The sequence below is a fragment of the Passer domesticus genome, chromosome 2 (assembly GCF_036417665.1).
Source record: "Passer domesticus isolate bPasDom1 chromosome 2, bPasDom1.hap1, whole genome shotgun sequence".
Classification (NCBI taxonomy): domain Eukaryota; kingdom Metazoa; phylum Chordata; class Aves; order Passeriformes; family Passeridae; genus Passer; species Passer domesticus.
The window spans coordinates 123,540,921-123,559,804 of record NC_087475.1 but is presented as its reverse complement, the minus strand read 5'-3'; the positions used below and the strand labels follow the sequence as shown (position 1 = coordinate 123,559,804).

The 18,884-nt window shown below is 40.1% G+C and overlaps 1 protein-coding gene across 1 annotated transcript in view; it reads left to right on the top strand.

The window, feature by feature from the left end:
- CRYBG3 (crystallin beta-gamma domain containing 3) overlaps positions 1-18,884 on the top strand; it is an 81,503-nt gene that overhangs the window by 28,170 nt on the left and 34,449 nt on the right. Inside the window, exons 4-7 of the mRNA XM_064411082.1 lie at positions 9,255-13,725; positions 14,711-14,758; positions 15,101-15,216; positions 16,179-16,323. Of these exons, the coding sequence (XP_064267152.1) occupies positions 9,255-13,725; positions 14,711-14,758; positions 15,101-15,216; positions 16,179-16,323 (4,780 nt within the window). The remainder of the gene's footprint in view (positions 1-9,254; positions 13,726-14,710; positions 14,759-15,100; positions 15,217-16,178; positions 16,324-18,884) is intronic.

The following is an 18,884-nucleotide window of genomic DNA, read 5'->3' as shown; positions in this document are numbered from 1 at the left end:
TTTTGAGTTATATTTGTTTTCCTGACGTCAGAGTTACAGTTGGAATTTTCAATTGACCATCCTTTGATGTTGTCCTGTATTGTTAAGTAATCTTTGCAAACCAGTGTAGATCTTTTTCAGTATAGTTCACGTGTCTCATGGCTAGGCAAGCATGAAAGAATGTGTTGCTAGTGTGAAGGTAAGGGAGGATTGGCCTATATACAGAATGAAGTTTTTTGTGGAAAATTACTTTTTTAAATGGAAAAAAAGTTGTAAATTTTTTTTCATTGTAGCTGTTGTGAATTAGGGGAGACATTAAACCAATCTATGTCCTTTTAAGCTCATTCTCAAAAGCAAAGTGTACATTCTGCCCTTTTTGGCTTGGGATACTAACAAGTTAGACAATCTCTGTGTAACTTTAATTATGTTTTTCTCTGCCTGACCACACGATGTGAACTGCTCTTCTGAAGCAATTAATAAAGAAAAATTGGAATGACTGCAGGGAAGCAGAGGCTTGCATTGTTTACCTTTCCAAAAAGTTTGAATAACTGCTTTTTATTAAGGATAACTTTTTTTTTCTTTTATGGAAGTGGTTGTGCTGGATTTATTCTCTTTCTGTTTATAAAAGTTTAAAGGATGTAGAGTAGTTTATTCTTTCCAGTACTAGATTTTTTTTTACCAAATATTAACTAGCTGGTATTCAATTAGCATGGCTAAACTGTAAAAAAAGCTCTTGATTGCTGCCATTTGGCTGAAGAGTGTTCTTGGGAGTGGGTGCTACAAGCACATGAGGAATGATGGGGAGAAGGGGTAAAGACTTAACACAAAGCATCAGGAAGGTGTGGAAACCATGAAGAGCAAAGATGATGTGAACCTAAGAGTGATTGAGTCCTAAAAGTCATGTGAGATGTGCTCGTGAGCCATTTAAATCCAAAGGTATTGGTTCCATTGATTGTTGCATTAAACTGCAATTTCAGCATTTTCTGTAGAGACAGGATGTAGCAGAGAGCTTTACAAATCCTTGTGACCACTGCATTATTAATCTTACAGCAGTTTCCTTTGTCATGAGGAAGATGTAAATGAATTTGTTAATTCTAAACTGCAGTGAAATACTGTGTTAGGGACTGTCTGTGGTTAGTGAGGAGGTTGCAATGGTAAGTGGAAGAGGGATGGTTGTTAGATTGCATAATCCCCATTAGAGTTGTATAAAAAAAGAAAGCCTAAACCAAACAACCTTTCAGATTTCAAAAACCTACCAGATGGTCTCAGATGCCTCTACTCAGACAACCTCATTCTCCTCATATCCTTAAAGCAATATTTGGTGAAATACAAGGATATCAGAGTGCTCTGACCTGTTAACTGAGGTTAATTTTGCCCTCAGTGGGAGGTCTGGCACTTGGTGAAGACTTGAGTTTCCAGGCCTTGGGCCAAGGAAAGTGGAATTCATGAGCTCAGTCTGTGGAGTACGTGTTTTTGAGGGACAAAATGTGTAGGTCACATTATTTATTCCTCCATCACCCTGGCTGGTTGGCTCAGTGGTAATTTGTACCTCAAAGGTTTTTGCTCCTTTAATCCCAACAGTGGCAAGTGGTAAAGGAGAAGCACAAAAGACAAAACCATGATAAATCTGGCAAAGTCTCTAGACAACAATTACTGTGGACAGTAATTGCAGCACAGAAGGTGGGTGAGGAGAGTTGGGCTAAGTCTCCAGTTATTTCATCCCTTAGTCTTCCGTTTCTCTGAGATGGTTGAAAGTTTCTTTGCCTTGAAGAAGTGAAAGGGAGCAAGCAATTACAAAGTAAGATATTTGTTGCTTAAGAGTAGAAAAACCCTCTTACTTAGGTAAGATGGCATCTTCTGGGTAGACTGGTAGGTATAAAAGTGAAAACTGTGTTTACTCTTGGCCCCTGCCTTCCTTAATGATGTTAAAAGACAACCTTTAGCTGATGAAATAAGCCCTAAAAATAAAACCATGGAACAGTTGGGGTGCACTTCACCTCATTTCTCATTGCTGAAAATTTACATCAGAGAGATTACGATTTCAAAACGTGCGTGACAAATATAAAACACAGATTTGCCCCATTATCTTTCTTGTCTATAATGTAAAATTCTTTTACTTTTATATATATTGCTTGTCACTAAAAAGCAGTGATTTGGCTTCAAAATTGAGAATGGACTTCCTGCAGTGAATACCTGCCATCTTCTCAAGAATCCCAGTGGTGGTAATGAGTGGTGCCTTGTGCAGGTGACTGAGGGCAGAACTTGGGTGTTTTCCTCCTGCCCCAAAGTCATATGACCCACATCTCTTCTATTGACTGCTTGCCATTTGTCTATTTTCCAGTAGTTTGGTGGGGTTTTTTTAATATCCAGTAACAATAAGTGGGTGTTGCAAATAGTGGTGTGCAGAACAATAGTGCTTGGGAAACTGCACAGCTTGTTCTGGAGTTCAGCAAGGAGGATCTTTATTGCATTGCTGAACATGGCTGAAGAGAAAGAAATTAAAAATTTATTTACCCTAAATGTTTTGATTAAATAGTCCTGCTTAAGACAGTAGTACCTCAATGCAACAAAGTATTTTAAAGACCTCTCTTCTTCCTTCTGTTATGAACCTTGTAGATAGGGATGTGAGAAAAAACTCAGAACGCCACAACTGCAAGGATTTTCTTACTGTAGGTAGAAAAGGGAGGGGGATGATTTCCAAAGCAGATGCTCAAAACATGTATTTACATTTCACACCCTACTAAGAGCCAGGTCCCAGGAATAATTGAGTGAGAGCATTGCAGGCAATTTCATTCAGAAGGGAGGTAGCCCTAAGGAGAATGAAATTTCCGTCTGTTTACAGTTTTACTATCTTACATTTTACTGGGTTCTGTGAGGGATTTTTTATTATTTATTTTATTTTTAGGTGTAGTAAACCTGTTGTTATACCTCTAATTGATGTATTTTAGTATTAGCAATTAGTATTTCCCACCTTGCTACTGTCAGCAAATCCCGCCCTTTTATTTTGATAGAAGTACATCTGATAAAATCCTTCAGGCTTACATAATTCTGGTTAATAAGTTTGTGTCAGAGCTTGTAATTCTCCTTTATGTTGCTTGTCAGAGGCAGGCCTGTGGTGATAACAAAACACAGCCCTTAATTTGTCTGATGGATTGTTGTGTATTATGGTTTTGATTTCAGTCAGTAGCAGCAACATTCATCTTTCCCTATAGATGCCTTTGGCAGACAATCAAGAGTGAATGAACGGAAATTCATCACTTAATTCCAAGCAGTGGTCTCATCAGGTAATTCCTGAGAAGTGGAGAAGCTGCTGCTCCTGCGTTTGTTGGTGTTGATTTGTTGATCTTCTGATGGCTTTCTGGCCATGGAAATGCAGTGTTGTTCAGTTGCTGGTGCTCAGCTGGGCAGGGAGTCATTGCTGAGAGTGACCTGCTGCCACTTTAGGAGGGGCATAAACTACCTGGGCAGCTCCATCCTGCTAGGTCAGCCAAATACCACCCAAAATCATAAGGCTGTCTTGGGGAAGGAGCAGGATCATCCTGCCCCCAATTTCCTGGGTGAACTGTGGAGGGTGGTCATTCTCAGGGCTGTGCTGTGGGAGAAATGCAGACCTCAAAGCATTTCTCTACCTGCCAGAGAGGGGTGCCTACCCAGAGATGGGATGTGGTCCAAAGGAAAGGTTCTTGTTGGTGCCAAAGCAAAGATTTTTTTTGATTCTGAAGAATGAAACTTTATATTTTAAGAGATGTGAAATGCAAAATTGAGCTAAATAAATTAAGTCAAAAACAAATTCACTGGATTGTTTTCTCCGCTGAGCTTTTTTTTTTTTTGGTAGGGTTGTTCAGCTGTGCAGTGTATTCAACTGAGTCAAACCCTTTGCTTTTCTTACCACACCTGGAGCTGCACTCTTGCTTGAAGAGTGTAAAAGAATGTCCTGGCTTTGAGTCTTCATTACATCTCAGAAGAGGCCAAGAGGAGTGGCTTTCTTCAGCCTTGAGATGAGAAACTAAGGGGAGACCTCACTGCTGTCCCCAGCTCTTGCACACCAGTGAGAAACAGCAGCAGCTCTGCTTGTCCCTGCTCCCTGGCAGGGGCGAGTCCTGGGCACCTGAATCCTTGAGTAGGACAAAGGAAAAAGGAGAGGGCAGCAGGTGAGGACAGTTCCACACTGGGGTTTGGGGTAGGAAGGCTGGCTGCTGCCAGGTACTGGGGAAATAAGGTGAGGAAGGGCTAGGAGTGATCCCTTCGTGCTGGTCTTGGTCTCGCAGCCTCTGGTGTTTGGGTCAGCCTTGATGTGTGCTCTCTTCCTTCAGACTCAAAGAGTTGGTTTTCCCAGATGTGGGAGATAATCAAGAAGTACTACCCAAAAGGGCAAGGGGAAGGAAAAACATTCCTTCCAAGGTCACAGAGGCTGTGTTTGCTTTTATTAAAATTGTCGTTGACTCTTAATTGCCTTTATGGAACATTAGGTTTGAAATTTCCTGCAGAATCAACTGAGTGTAAATCACTTTGTTCAATCAAACTTTTGACCTTTTCAAACATACACCGTGACGTCCCAGGACACTAAGTATTTCAGACTGCAGATTTAAATCATGAAGCTGTCCTCTCTGGCTAAAAATCTTTCATCTAAGTTGTATGTGGCAACTATTCAGTTAGGCCACAGTGTATTTTCTCCAGCAAGTCTTTCATTTTTCCCATTTATTAATACCTTACATGAGCATAGAAACCAGCTGGCTGAGTAACCTTCTGGTTCCACCAGAAGGTGTTTCAAAGTCAAAGTACCTTAACAGAAAGTTTGAAGTACCTTAACATAATTTTTTTAGAAGCTGTCAGTTAACTATACAGTGGAATAAAAGCTAAGTGGAAAAAAAAAAAATAAACTGCAGTGTAATTTTAAGATGGTCAGAGATGGGTAGTCAGGAGTTACAAGTGCCAGATCTAGATCAGAAGAAATTGAGGGAATCATGCATGGATATGCTTGTAAAAGCAGCAGACTGCTGCACTGGGGAGAAAATATCTGGAAGTGTGAGGTAAGAGGGGAGGATTCACGATGGCATGCTTGGGGAGAGGGAGACTGGGCAGCAGTGTCCTGCTGTGCAGATGAACTGTGCTGCTGGGGGCCTGAGATGCTCCATCAGCCTGCGTGGTCTGCCTCCACCTTTTGGAAAATGTACAGGGCTCTTTGCTTTCTGCATTGTTGTGTGGTACAAACAGGGTTGGAGGGATTGTCATCTCAATGGCAAGCACTTGAGAAATGCAGACAACGTGTTCTTTACGGGTGCACTGGAATGAGGCATTTAAGGTAGCAGGTTTCCTCCTGCTTCTGGCCTTCCAAATCAACAACACAGTTTTATAACCGCTGCCACTTGGGCAAGTTATACAAGATGTCTGTCATATAAGATGTCAGAACATGTTCCCTCTCCTCCTTGAATTAGTCCCCCTTTAACTTTTTATATATTTTTCACAATAGAAGAAATATCTACAAGCACCTACTTTTGACAAATCTAACGTAACTCATGTTGACATCCTCTCTTGTTGCTGTCAAAGTCTTTTGTGAAACTGATTTAAGGCTTTATAGGGAATTGAATAGCTTCCTGTGAGGACAGGAAAGAAGGAATCTCTTACTATTTGAAATATGTGACAGAATGCACACTGGGTTCTTTGTATAATCAGGCTTTCATCTGCATCCTTACATGAGCTGAAAAAAATTTTTGCAAGGAGTTTTTTAAGGTAAATTCTGAACTGACGTTCTTTTGGTGATCAGAAATGAAACAAGTCTCCAGTGACACTTCCAGAAGATTTTTTTTTTTTTTTGTGGCACAGCCTGCTTCTGAATTTGTTTCATAAGACTTACAGCTGAGTTGCTGGTGCTGCATAGGAACATGGGTTTTCATTTTTTAAATATCTTGTTGCATGGGAGCATTCAGAGTGAATATGCTTCTGTGTGCTCTGCAAGGAAATGCGTTAAGACTAAAAGGTCTGCTGGTAAAGTTTTTTATAATATGCTGACGAGCAAATCATTTATTAGAGGTCAGAGACCCTGAAGCTACCTTGTCTGTGGAGGATAGGTTGGTTCTGGTTGAAATTAGAGCTCACTGAGAAAAGACTTGGTAGAGTGAAGCCTGCAGGAGAGCAGAGCTGTGTGTTGGGAGATGCTGGCACAGGCTGGGGCTCTGCAGCTGCAGAGGGGCTGGAGCCAGTGCTCCTCAGATTTGGGTTTGTGCACAATTCTCCAGAGGCAAATTGCTTGGAGTCTTCTGACTTGAAATTGGTCAATTGGAGCATGAAATTCCCTCAGAAGACAAACAGAGAGCAAAAAGAATTGTGAGAAATTATAAAGGTTGTCACATAGGCAAAAAAAGCTTCCGATTATGTTTCTGGTCTGGTCTTGTATAATAAATTTTGGTTTGGGGGGATATGTAGCCCCAGTCAGTGCAGATATAGAACCCAATCATGCTGGATTCTCCTTGGCATCCCTTCTGTAAAATTTACCTATTCATCCCATATCTGGATGCTTTGGGTTTCTGAATTTCTGAGTTCACATGAGGAATTCAAAGGCAAAGTTGGGTACAGATGACAACTGGAAAGGCAGGTTCCAGGTTTCTTCTGGGGAATACTGGTTCTCACCACGTTTGTACGTAAAGCTGAATTCTCCCCACTACATATCATGCAAAAATATTAACCATGAAATAAAAGACACTCAGTAAAAGCTAATTCTTATCAAGGTGTTTATTTATTCATAGTCATGCCTTGGTTTTGGTGGAAATGAGTATTTGGCATCTTGCAATACCATTTACCTGCTCACTTCAAACATGTGTCATTACAGTTGATCTGTTCAAGAATCCATAAAACTCTTTTTCTTGAGAAATGGTGTCAATATATGTTCTGCTTGTTTTCTTAAAAGAAATTTCATCTGGTTCAGGGCACTTGTAGGCCAACTCTTATTTTTGAGGTTGGCCAAAGTGTAGAGGAGCTGCTAGAGTTTGTAAAAGCTTAATAGTGATTATTTAAAGCAGGAAAGGTTACTCAGTAGGTTAATTCTGAATAAGAGCATGATCAGATCTTACATTCTTAAGACTTATTTTTAGTATGACTGTGTCTGATGCTGAGTAAATATACTGTGCTTCAGAACTAAACAGATGCTTCCACTCACATTTTTAGGACCTCTGAAGTTTTAGAAAATATTAGAATAAAATTTTCTATGGAAAGCATTTTATTTTTTTTACTACCCATTTTCTCCACTGTGTTTTGGGTTTTTTCACTCAGAAGTGTTTATGTTTCTTTGGAGGACTGTGAATCCTCAAGGCAGCCATTTTAACAAATGGAGTGTGTGATGTTTAGCAGCTACCACTGCTGGTGTCTCTGAAAACCAAACTGGTACTATAGAAGGCTAAATGTAGGCGTCTAACTTGGCAAGTTGGAAGATGTGCTATTTATACTGGACTTTCCTGTTTCCTCTGTGACTTAATATACCTGGCCAACAAACTCTGTATTGAGATTTTGCTCCATCAAAGATGACAGTGAATTTAACCCCAATACAAACTTAATTTTGAAGTTCTCACAAAGTCTAAATGCTCATATTAACGTATTTTGGCATTAGCCTAAAGGTACCTGACAGAGTAAAACATGAATATAAATGACTGTTTATAACTCTCTTTTAGTGTTTATGAATTTGAATAATTCCACATTTAGTTCACTTGTACTCTGTGTATATTCTTTACTTGTGATTTTAAACAGCAATAAGTTCTCTCTTCAAAATAAAATTAATAGTGAAGTGAGAATCTTGGCCTCTAAGATCTTGCCAGAAAATAGATTGTATTTTTAATTGGTGAATCCATTCCAGATTTGTATTCTCATATATCTTTTGAGAGAATATATACTCAGAATCCATACAGATGAGATTTAGTTACTCAGTGATACTCAGATGTTTCACTTTCCTTAGTAAATTTATTTTTTATTTCTCACTTAAATTATTTGTTTTCAACTCTAGAGCTGTAACAACTTCTAAACAAATTGAACGAATGAGGGAAGGTGCAGAGGGCTTTTAGAAGCTATTAAGCTATCTTTGTATATTACAATGCTTTTATATTAGAAATCAAAATCTTAGCCAACACCTTTTTTTGTTCTTGTTTTTTTGCCCAAGAGAGTCTTCTGAAATTATTAGGACAATTTTCCAGACAGCTGAATGGCTGATTCCAGCATTCCCTGTGTTAGCAGGTACAGGGCAGACTTTGAAAGGGTTTCTTCTTAGTTTAAGTGGAAGCTGAGGCAGAACAGAGTTCAAGTCTAGTCTGAGCATCTACTTTGTCTTAAGGTGAAGAATGGAAAAGCTGACAGTGACTGATTTTTTGCAAGAATTCTTTAACAGGCGGAAAAATAGGGGAGAAAGAAGCATTTCAAAGAAAGGTGGGTATTTGTGATGTCTCCTAGTTTTAAGGAAAGAGAAAAACTGCTTCTTCAGAAAATTGTAAGTGACAGGCTCTGCACTTATTTTTAGTATTAGGAGAAAGAGCAGTGGAGGAGCAGGATCACAGTTCCTCTGTGGTGATTCTTTAATTTCTTTGTTTTTGCATGCACTGTTTTTTGCTGCTGAATTTAAGACTAATGAGTAGCTAGATCTATCAATTCCTTGTAACATTTCTGGTTTTACCATTTTGGTATTCCATCCAGCATTCCAAGGGTCTTCGTTCTTACCCATTTCTCATTCAATCTCTTTCCTTACTACCCTGTGGTTCAAAAAACTATCCCCTGTTATATGCTTCCTTTTTTTCCCCACGTTTTGTGTCTCCTCCTCCTCCTGTTTTTTAACAATATGTTGAGAGCTTGGGTAAAAATTTAAATTTCAATTCAATATTTTAATGAATGTCAGTACAGTACCTTTTCTTCAGTTTTAACATGTAGGCTTATTTTGGAAGGATCAAACATCTTCAAAACAGGATTATTAATCTCTGCAAGTGTTGCCTTGCAGTGACACTTGTCAGTGTAATTCCCTGGTCTGGTAGAAAACAAATTATAGAAGTTGGTCAAGCCAACATCTATTTTCTTACTTATAGTTTAAGTTGGCTTTTTTGGTAAAAGGTGGTGTCTATATCATTTGTCACACAAACCTCTGTTTAGCAGAAGAAGGAGGAAAGTAGTGTTGAATGCAATCTACAGTTTGTGCTAACCTGTGGAGTAAACCAGTATTTTACATCATCTACAGCTAGTGCTAAACTTTATTATTGTGCCAGCAGTTTATTGTCTGTCCTTGCTGATATTGATGATCCTCGTTCCAGGCAGACACGACGGAAGGCAGAGGCACCTGCAGTCACATACGCAACATATCGGGGTTCTGCAAGGATCAGGCAGCTCCTGAGGAACCAGTCAGAAATGGGAAAAAGAGAAAAAAGTCCTGAGAACAGAAATGTTTCAACAGTCAAAGAGAATGGAGAAGTCCAGACAGCTCTGTCTCTGAAATCAGGATGCCTAATAGAAGAAAGTGGAAGAGATGAGGGTAAAGATCACCAAGATGATGCCAAATTAAATTTTTCTGCACTTAGAGTGGGAAGCAAACAGTCTGGTAAAGCTCAGCATTGCTTGAGCAGAAGTAAACATGAAAGAATTGCAAAGGCCCCAGCTTCATGCACTGAATCATGTAATGAGTTACATTTAAGAAATGCACCTGCTTTAGCTGCAACAAAAGTTAAAAGGACATATTCACTAGATTCATTATTGCCATTTAGTGGTAGAATCAGCGGGATCCTAACCAATTCCACTTCCCAGAGTACTCATTCCCTTCAAGTCAGTTCTGCAAATGATTTGGTTGGAAAAGAAGATGATCTGCCAGGAGAAACAGGAACTCTGTTTCAGACAGACAAAAATGCCACTTCCAACTTTGATAAAGAAATTTATTGTAGTAAAGCAGGTAATAAGGAATCCTCAAAAGAAATACAGGATAATTGTTTACATTCACCCAAGTCCAAAAGCCAGCCAATTAATGAAGAACTGCAGGTGGGGAAGGGAGAACTTTGCTGTAATCATCAAGTGAATAATCACTCAGAGCGAACACTGGATGTCCAGAGGCTTCATTTCAGTACCACTACATTTCAGCAGAAAGCAGATCAGCACACCAGGAGTGACAATAAAGATGGTGATCCAAGAAATGGTGATGCGCAGAAGATTGTGACAGCTGTGGAAAGAGAGCAAAATCCACAGAACTCTCCTGCTACCGTTCTTTTCCCTTTTAATGAACAAATACCTACTTCACTCAGCATGGAATCCAAAGGAGGAAAGTGCTTGGCCACAGGCAATCTAACTGCTTCAGAGTCATTTATTGGACATGATGAAGATACAGTCATGGGCAGGGGGACTTGTAATGAAGAACTGAGTGGGTCAGGGAAAGCAGTGCATGTACAGAATGGTCACAGGCTAATCCATGTGGAGAATTCTAAGGATACTGGCACACAGCAGACTGGTTTTCCTTGTCCAGGAATGGAGAGTGAGGAAACAATGAAGGTTTTGTGTGAGGTTGCAGTGGAAAACCTTGCCAATGTGTCACCATGTGCACATGGGTGTCAAAGTGTGAAAGCACATTTTGATGAGCTGACAGTGCTTCCAACCCACGAGTCTACCTCTATGATGGTTCCTCATTCTGCCTTGAGATCTGAAGGAAGGCCTTTGACCAACCATTCTACTTTCAGCCATGAAAAAGATGATGTTGACTTAATTTCTGAGTCTCCACCTGTTTCTGAAAGCAGGTGTATTAATTTTTCTTCCAAGAAGGAAAACAGCAATAAACTTAGGCTATCACCCACAGTAATTGATTCTTCATCTGACAAACAAGGAAACATGCTGCCTTCTGCCACTAACTCTGAAAATGGCCAAATTGCTGCTTCTGAAAAGGACAGCTTTATTTTTCCAGCTGCAGAGTCTGGGAGAATGATCCCTGTGAATAGGATGACCGAGGGGCCACCTTGCTTAGGAGACCTGAGAACTTCCAGCCCAGCAAATTCTCAGGAACCTGAGATTGCTCCTCCTATGCTTGATAGCTGTGCTGATGGAGTAGTTACAGAGGTTCTTTGCATGTCCAAGCCCACTTTTCCTCTGGTATCCAGAGAAGCTTCCAACCTTCCTGCTTCTGCCTTGGAGATGTCCAGCACTGCTCAGGGGAACAGTAATTCTTCCAGAGACAGAGCTAGTGATGGGGCAGATGAAGCCTTCTCCACACAACAGGCTGACAGCAGTGTCCTGGCAGGGGCAATGTCATCACCCATCTGTCCCTTGATATCTTTGGGAACTGCATCTGAGTCAGCCCATTCTGAGACTGTGTGTAGGGATGCTGTGGGGCAGGTGATTCTTGGTGCTTCTGCTCCTTTGGAAGCCCCTTCTGGCCAAAAAGCTGCTGCACCTGCCCAGGCAAATAGGCTCTGTTCTGGGAAAGGACAGGAATGTTCTTTCCCAGATGCTGCTGTTTTGCTGAAGAAAGCTGAAGAAGTAGTGGACTTGGTTTTACACATGGCTACAGAAGAAATAATAGCAAAAGAAGGCTTTGGTGTCTGCCAGCTTTGTGGGAACAAGGATGGTTTAATAAATATGGATATGGCGAATTATCAGAAGGCTGAAAGTGGACAGCTGGCAGCAGGAGAAATCCAGTCAGCTGTGCAGTCATTAAAAGATTTTAATGAGACCGGTGGAGGAGGCTCATCTTTGTTTACAGGAAATGAAAGAGTGGATACAAATAATCAAGATGAAGAGATACTCTCTTCCATCCCTGATAACATTGACCTACATAGGGCGCTAGAACTAAAAGCAAAAGAAACAGTTGATGTGGTCATTAACTCGGCCATACAAAAACTGGCATCCAGTCAGCAGGGAGGCACTGAGAGGAAAATGTTTTCTGGAAATATTCAGCCTAAACCTGAGGCTGAAATGCCAAAGACTTTAAGTCTGGATATGAGGTTTCCTGCCAACTTTCAGGAACCAGCAGAGATGGCTGAAACTCAGACTGTAGCTGTAAACTGTGAAAAGGCAGATGGCTCAAGTCCTCCTTTGCTTCCAAATTGTATGGAAAATGGCATAGGTTGGCCCCAAAAAGATGAAAAAGTAGCAAATAATGCAATTACTTGTCAAACAAATGGATTTCTTTCTTCTGGCAGTTTAGTAAGGCCAGAATCAGATCTTCTGACACCAGCAAAAGAGAAGCACAATGGAAAAGTGTGTGATCATCTGGCTGCAGCAGAAATGTGTGGCAAAGTATCAGCAATAAGTAGAAAATCTGATGGAACTTTACATTTTATAGATAGAGATGCTGCTGTGACTGAAGAAATGCTTTTGCCATTGCAGTTAAAAGGTTCAAGCAATAATACAAATATGCCAGAGTGCACGCTGCTGCCAGCTGTAAATGTTAATTTGTCATCTTTTATGTGTGGTGAAGAATGTATCAGCCTGCAGAGTGACTCCAAAGATAAAAGCAGCCCTCAGATGTCTCTGGAAAGCAATGCAGGGGACAGTTTGTATGAGCACTGTGGGAAAGAGCCTGCAGAGGAAGTACCTGTACAATTAAAAGCAACCTTACAAAATTCAAAGGCAGTGGAAAGTGAAGAGCAACTAGCAGAAGGGGCAAATGAGGGAGCAGAGGTTAGTACTGGATTAGATGCACAGTCCATGATACCTGAACTGTCTGTTCCTGGAGAGGCCAGTGAAGGGAAACACTGCTTCAACACAATTTTTGCCCAAAATAATGAGAATCTGAAGCTGGCACAAATCAAGGGTCAAGACATGGAAAGAAATTATGAGCTTGAAGAAAATGGCCTGGACTGCAGCAATAACATGAAGGAACCAACAGAACTTTTGGCTTCTTCTCCACTAATTGAACAGTGGGAAAACAGTTCTTTTACCATCATTTACGAAGGTGCACTTCAAACTGAGAACAAATCTGTCTCAACTGATGAGATGCAAACAGGTTCTCTTTCTCCTTCTGATTTGCCTTCAGACGATACAGATCATCTGAGGCATGCTAGAGCACAGAAGAAGCAGGAGTCAGTGTGTCTTTATGGGCAGGACAGCAAGGTGAGCAATGCAGCAGAGAGCCGAGGCTCGGAGTCCTTCCTGAGCGTGGAGGCCAAGCGCTACAGAGTTTATCCCTTCTCTCTGTCTCCCATCTACGAGGACGACAGCTCCCAGGAAGATCTGCTGTCCACGGATGTGTCTCCCGAAAGCCGTCCTGGGGGGGTCTCCAAAGACAGCTCTGAGCACACCTCTGTGCTTTCCCTCCTCCAGTCGGTGTCCGAGCGCCTGCAGTTCACTGCCCGCTTCAGCACAGAGGAGGAGGATGAGGAGGACGGGGTGGAGGAAGAGGAGGAAGAACCTTCGTATGAGGAAGATATTCTTGATGATGAGAGAGAAGACAACTGCCTCTCCAGTCAGTGCAGAGGGAGTTTTAAAGAAACCCCTCCATCAAATGACCAAAGATCTTTTCTTGAGCAATCATTTCTTCTTTCAAAAGAGCAGCTTGACTCACAGGAGCAACCTGAACAGTTTCCAGATGTGTCTTCTCCCAGTCAGACACCTTGCAAACCAGTTCCAGAGAAAGCTGATGCTGCTGTAACACAGCCTCCTACAAGTGTGTACTACCAGTACTTGAAATCTGCCAGAAAAGGCTCTTCTGAAAAGGGGACCAGGTTTGGAAGCATTCTCCAGGATATGCTGCAGCCAAAGATTCACTGGTTTCAAGATAACGCCGTGCCAAAACTGGGAGAATTGTCAGCGGTAAGATGTCATGTCACATGATATTTATAATCAAAGTGATTAGCCCAGTTTCAAAGTTGCTGCCTCCCTATCCTCCTTGCTACCTTTTAATTAAGTTTTTGTCATAAAAGCAGTCAAAAGTTTTTGTCAGAAGTCATTAGGGTTTTTTTATTTCATAGTTTAAAAAAAAAAGTCTTCTGATGAAATAAATTTTAAAAGATAACAGTCTTGGTTCAGCACACAGGTGAAAGTGATTTAACTGTAAAACAGAATATGTGAACAGAAGGTAAAATGGGGAAATATGCATAATAAAAAGTCTCTGTAATAGCACAAGACAGACTTCTCCATGTTGAGGATATTTCAACCTGTAGATGTTGGAATTGCCTTTTATATGAAAATTCTTCTTTTAGTCCTTTCACTTCTGAGATTAATAGAGTCGTCAAAAAAATTTATAAATATCAGCTTACTGGGCTCTTTGATTGTTTCATCACAGTGTCTTCTACAAACTATAGCTCAGTTAGCAAGCAGATAACATAGCTGCTCCCATAGATTAGGATTTCTTTTTTTAGTTTGCTTAAACCAATGGCAGATGAGGGTATGGAAAGAGTTCTTCCCATGTTTAGAATCTGAAAGTGCCACATGAACCAAGTGTGTAAATGAAGAAGTCTTTCCATGACATTGGGGATACTCCAGTCTGTGATAGATGTATCTTTTTTTTTTTCCTCTGTTAAGAAATGCATTTTATTGTTTGCTGGGAAGGGATAATACAGTTGTAAAGGTTATAACTTCATAACAGCTTTTCCTTTCTAGCACATGCTGCTTTCTGCTGATTGACACTGTTAAATAATTTACACCAGCTCTGAATGGCAATGAAACAAATCTTGTTTTTTTCTACTAAAGACAGTTGTGTGCATGTACAGCAATAGTGGACCCAGAATAATCTGCATGTGCTTTGTGCCACTCTTGTAGTTGTTAATGGTTGTTTGCCATGTCCTTTTAATTTCAGAACCTCATTGACAGGGCAAGTCTCCAATACAACCCAAGACCAGGGAAGGTAAGCAGAGTTTGTGTCACATAAATCAATATGATACATGGAATAATTTGTCATACTGTAATTTTTGAATGGAAGGCATGTGAAGTTGTTAGTCTAATTTTCTGTATTTTTATGTATTAATAGTATGTGCTTTCCCATGCTAATAGTGAGAATATATTATTTAAAATCCTGCCACTAGTAATTTTCCTTTCTTTCTCAGCAACTGTTTTCATTGAGTGTTTCATAAAGGAAGAAACTGTGTAGCCTCTCAGTTGAGTGGGCACAAATTGCAAGCAAAAAAATAACTGTCTGTGCTCTGTGTTGAAATGGGCCCTCATTTGCATGCATTGTGTATTGTTTCAGATTATTATTTATGATACTTGTGGCAACAAAAGTAAACAAGAAGTTCATTCAGATGTGCTAGATGCCTCATCGTGGATCTTTCCCATTGGAACAGTACTTAGGATAATTAGAGGATGGTAAGAAATCCAGGTCGTATTTAAATAGAGTCTTTCCAAAAGACTGCTTGTGTGCTCCTCTTGTGTTTTTATTTCTTTTATTTATGACACATGTCCCATCTGCAGTAGTGTCTTTTTCTTGCTTTATAATTAGACTGATAGCAGTGAAAAAGCATAAAACAAGGTTTTAAATACTGCATTAAAAAAAATATATTGTTTCTCCTGGGAGATAGCTTCGACAGAAAGTTTCTAATAGAGCCACAAGTGAGTTTAGAGCTCTTGCCTGAAGTGCTGAGCCAGTGCAGCCATAATCATGACTAGAAATAAGTGTATTAAAAAAAAAGGTGGATTTTTACAGTTCAGTTTCATTAGACAGTAGCTCTTGCAAAACAACCATCAAATGAACATTCTCAGCTGCTAGATTTCATGTGGCATTGAAAGGAATGTGGACACAGAAGGATATATACAAGGACCTTTAAGTTTGCAAGTGCTCCTCAATTTGCTTTGGGAAGCTGGGACCAGGTCTGTGTCAGTTGTTGCATTGGAATTTAATTGGTGGGGCTTGCAGGGAATGTTTCTGACTGCCAGCCATGCATGTCACATTTATGCAGTTTTGAGGCAGCCTTGTGTGGTTTTGCATACATTTCTTTCACACCCTAGGGAATACTAAATGCCATTATTAGTACGTTTTCTGCCTTTTATAGTGTCTGCCTGAACAGGACATGTTTTGATGTGACAGTTGGTATATTTGGCCTGGTAAAATAAGGCTGCTCATTCACATTGTAGCTTAGCTGCATCTTTATTTATATTTTGTCCTGGAGAACAACTGTGTATTTTCCTTTTCAATACCAAAGTGAATGTGACTAGTGAGGGACAGCATAAGAAAGATGTGATACTTGTTTTAGTAAGAAAAGCTTTTTCCTGGGCTTCCCATCAGATATGCTCTACCAGTAAGGACTCGGTTCTTTTTATCATTATTGCAGTTGGATTTTTTATGAGAAACCAAAGTTCCAGGGTCGAAGACATGTACTAGAAGAAGGAGAAGCTGTGCTGGATCACCTTTGGGATCTCCCAGGCATAAAACATCGAAGAAACCTCACAGTTGGTTCCATCAAACACGTAACAAAGGTACAGACTTTCTCCACAATATTCTCACATGCATAATTGATTTGCTGGTCACAGTGGTGTATTAGCAGCAAAGGACAATGTGTGTGTAGTGTTCCTGACTTTGTTCAAATTTGCTGTGACTCAGTCTTTTCACTTTCTAGGTGATAAATTCCAGGGCTTTTGCTGAGTTACATTTCCCTTTCTTCCTGAGTTACTGAGCAGGTGGATTATGTTTCTTTGCCGCCACCCTCACGTGACACAGGCTTCCCTGCTTTTAGATGGTTACCTGGCCTGTTGTTTGAAATTAAATGGAATCAATTCATATTTTTTGAAGGAGTTTTTATCTTAAGATGTCTGCTGTGTCTGTATGGCTTCTGCCTCAGTAGTAGTTGGGTTTTCAATCCTGTTTGTACAGTATAGCCTCCAAAAACTGCTGCTATTCTCTCTACAGCTTTTGTGCCATCTGTAGGATCTCCACTTGGACCAGTGGTACACCTACAGCACACAGCTCTGCCTACAGCCTTCAGTTTAAAAGGCTTTTTGTTGAAAAGATAATAATCAAATGCCTACAACTAAATATAATGCATCCCTTGTTATTCAGTGAATGAGGAATGTATTTTCCAGATCTTGTGATTTAAGAAGACTTAGTGGTCTCATTGTTCAGTGTAACATTCCAGTTACTCACAGGGCAGTGGCCCTTGCTGTGAGTGGAATATCATTTGTATCACAATGTAAAAGATTTTTGGTAAAGTGTTTTTTTCTGTTTTCTGCTGGTATAGAGGTCATTTTAAAATTGATAACCTTTTTGTCATCAGTACAGGGGCATAATGTCATAATAATTAGAAATACTTTTTTCATTCTCTTAAAAAACTTAGGAATTAATTAATTCAAAAGAGGCTGACTGAAGGCAAGAATAATGAAGTTAACATTTATTTGAGCTAAACATACTAAAAGCCTTTGACCAATAGGCTATATGAATGTTGATCAGTAATGTGGAAGACAACTAAATAAATGAAGGTGTTCCACAATAACAGCCAAGGGAAGCTGGATGTGTCTTGGCTATGAAAGAAGACTCTTGGATAGGAAAGATACTTGCTTAACTTCATTATGCTTGGTAAAAACTTTTGCAGTACAGCTAAATAGGTTTGACTTTTGTTCTTCCAGTCTGGGGTTCATTTATGATGATGGAAAGCTTTGTTACTGTACACTACTGCAGTAATCAACACTTTCCTCGTGTAAATTAAACCTCTAGCTTGTGTGGTTGGTGAGTTAATGCCCTCACCAGGCCAGGTTTTGTCCTCTACACCTTGATTCATGAAGGCATCACTACTGTTTTTTGGTTGTTTTTTGGCTGCTGTGGAACTGCTTTTAGAAGGTAGTTTCCCAAAGTGCTCGCTTATTTATTTATTCTTGTGAAAAACGTAAGCTTTGTTTTTATTTGACAAATAGTGGATTCTTTTTCAGGCAGCTCGTGTGTGTGTGTTTTACTGCCATTTTCATAGGCTGTCAGTGTCTTTTCTCCAGGGTAGTTTGGCCATACTGGCTCTGTGTCCAGGTTGTCTGGCTTGTCTTCCAGTTTTTCAAGTAGTTTTTAATGGTCTTTGTTTAATGGCTCTCAGTTGCCTTGAGTTAGCAGATTTGAACACTGGCTAAATATTTGAGAAGAAAACAGCTTGCCAAGAAGAGGAAAAACAGTTTTTTTACTAAGGAAACTGTGGGAGGTACATTTAATTATTTTTTTTTTTAACTAACATATTGACTGAAGAACAGTCTGCCAGTATCTTTGTCCTCTTGATTTGGCTTCAAGCCTCCCCAAAAAGCAGAGATTCTGTTAACTTCTTGGTTAGCTTGTGGCCTGGCTAACCATGGATATGCATTAGGTGTATCCATGTGTATTTAAATTCAAGAAAACTGTGGGAAGGAGATTCCAAAGAAACAGATTGTGCAACCAGTAAAATGAAGATCTGTCTGAAATGATGTGGAGACTGATTTCCTCTAAGACACAAGCCAAGGCTAGCAAAATCTGCCTGCACACCCAGGTTTAGTGGAGCTCCTGCAGTACAATCTGTTTAGCCAGGTCTGTTCTCTGGCCTACTGTAAATATATATTTTGACCTTTCTGCACACATTGAGCTTTTTTCTATCTGTTTGTGGAAGCCCAAAGAGGGCGCTAAATGTTATGTTCCCAAAAATAAGAGCCAAGAAGAGTTTCTGACACCTCCATTCTGGAATAGTCTTGTGAACCACTGTTTTGCAGGATGACAAGGGATCTGAAACAGCAGTTTACAATCACTGTCTGCAAGATGGTTAGACAGGGAATACCTGGATTCCTTGTGGAATCTTCTTAAGCAAAGCTCTTTGTAATGGGATTGTTCACACTATTACAAGAAGGGTGTGTTTCTTTTGTTTGTGTGGTTTGCCAGGTGAAAAGAAGCTAATAATTTAAGCAGGGACTACTTTGTCAGATGCCATAGGAAGACACCCAGCAGCTTCAGATGGATTTGCTGGCTGGTTTTTACAGGACAGTAATCATTTAATTCCTTTTTATTATTCTATTTACCAGCCCTGTTGAGTTTGGTGGTG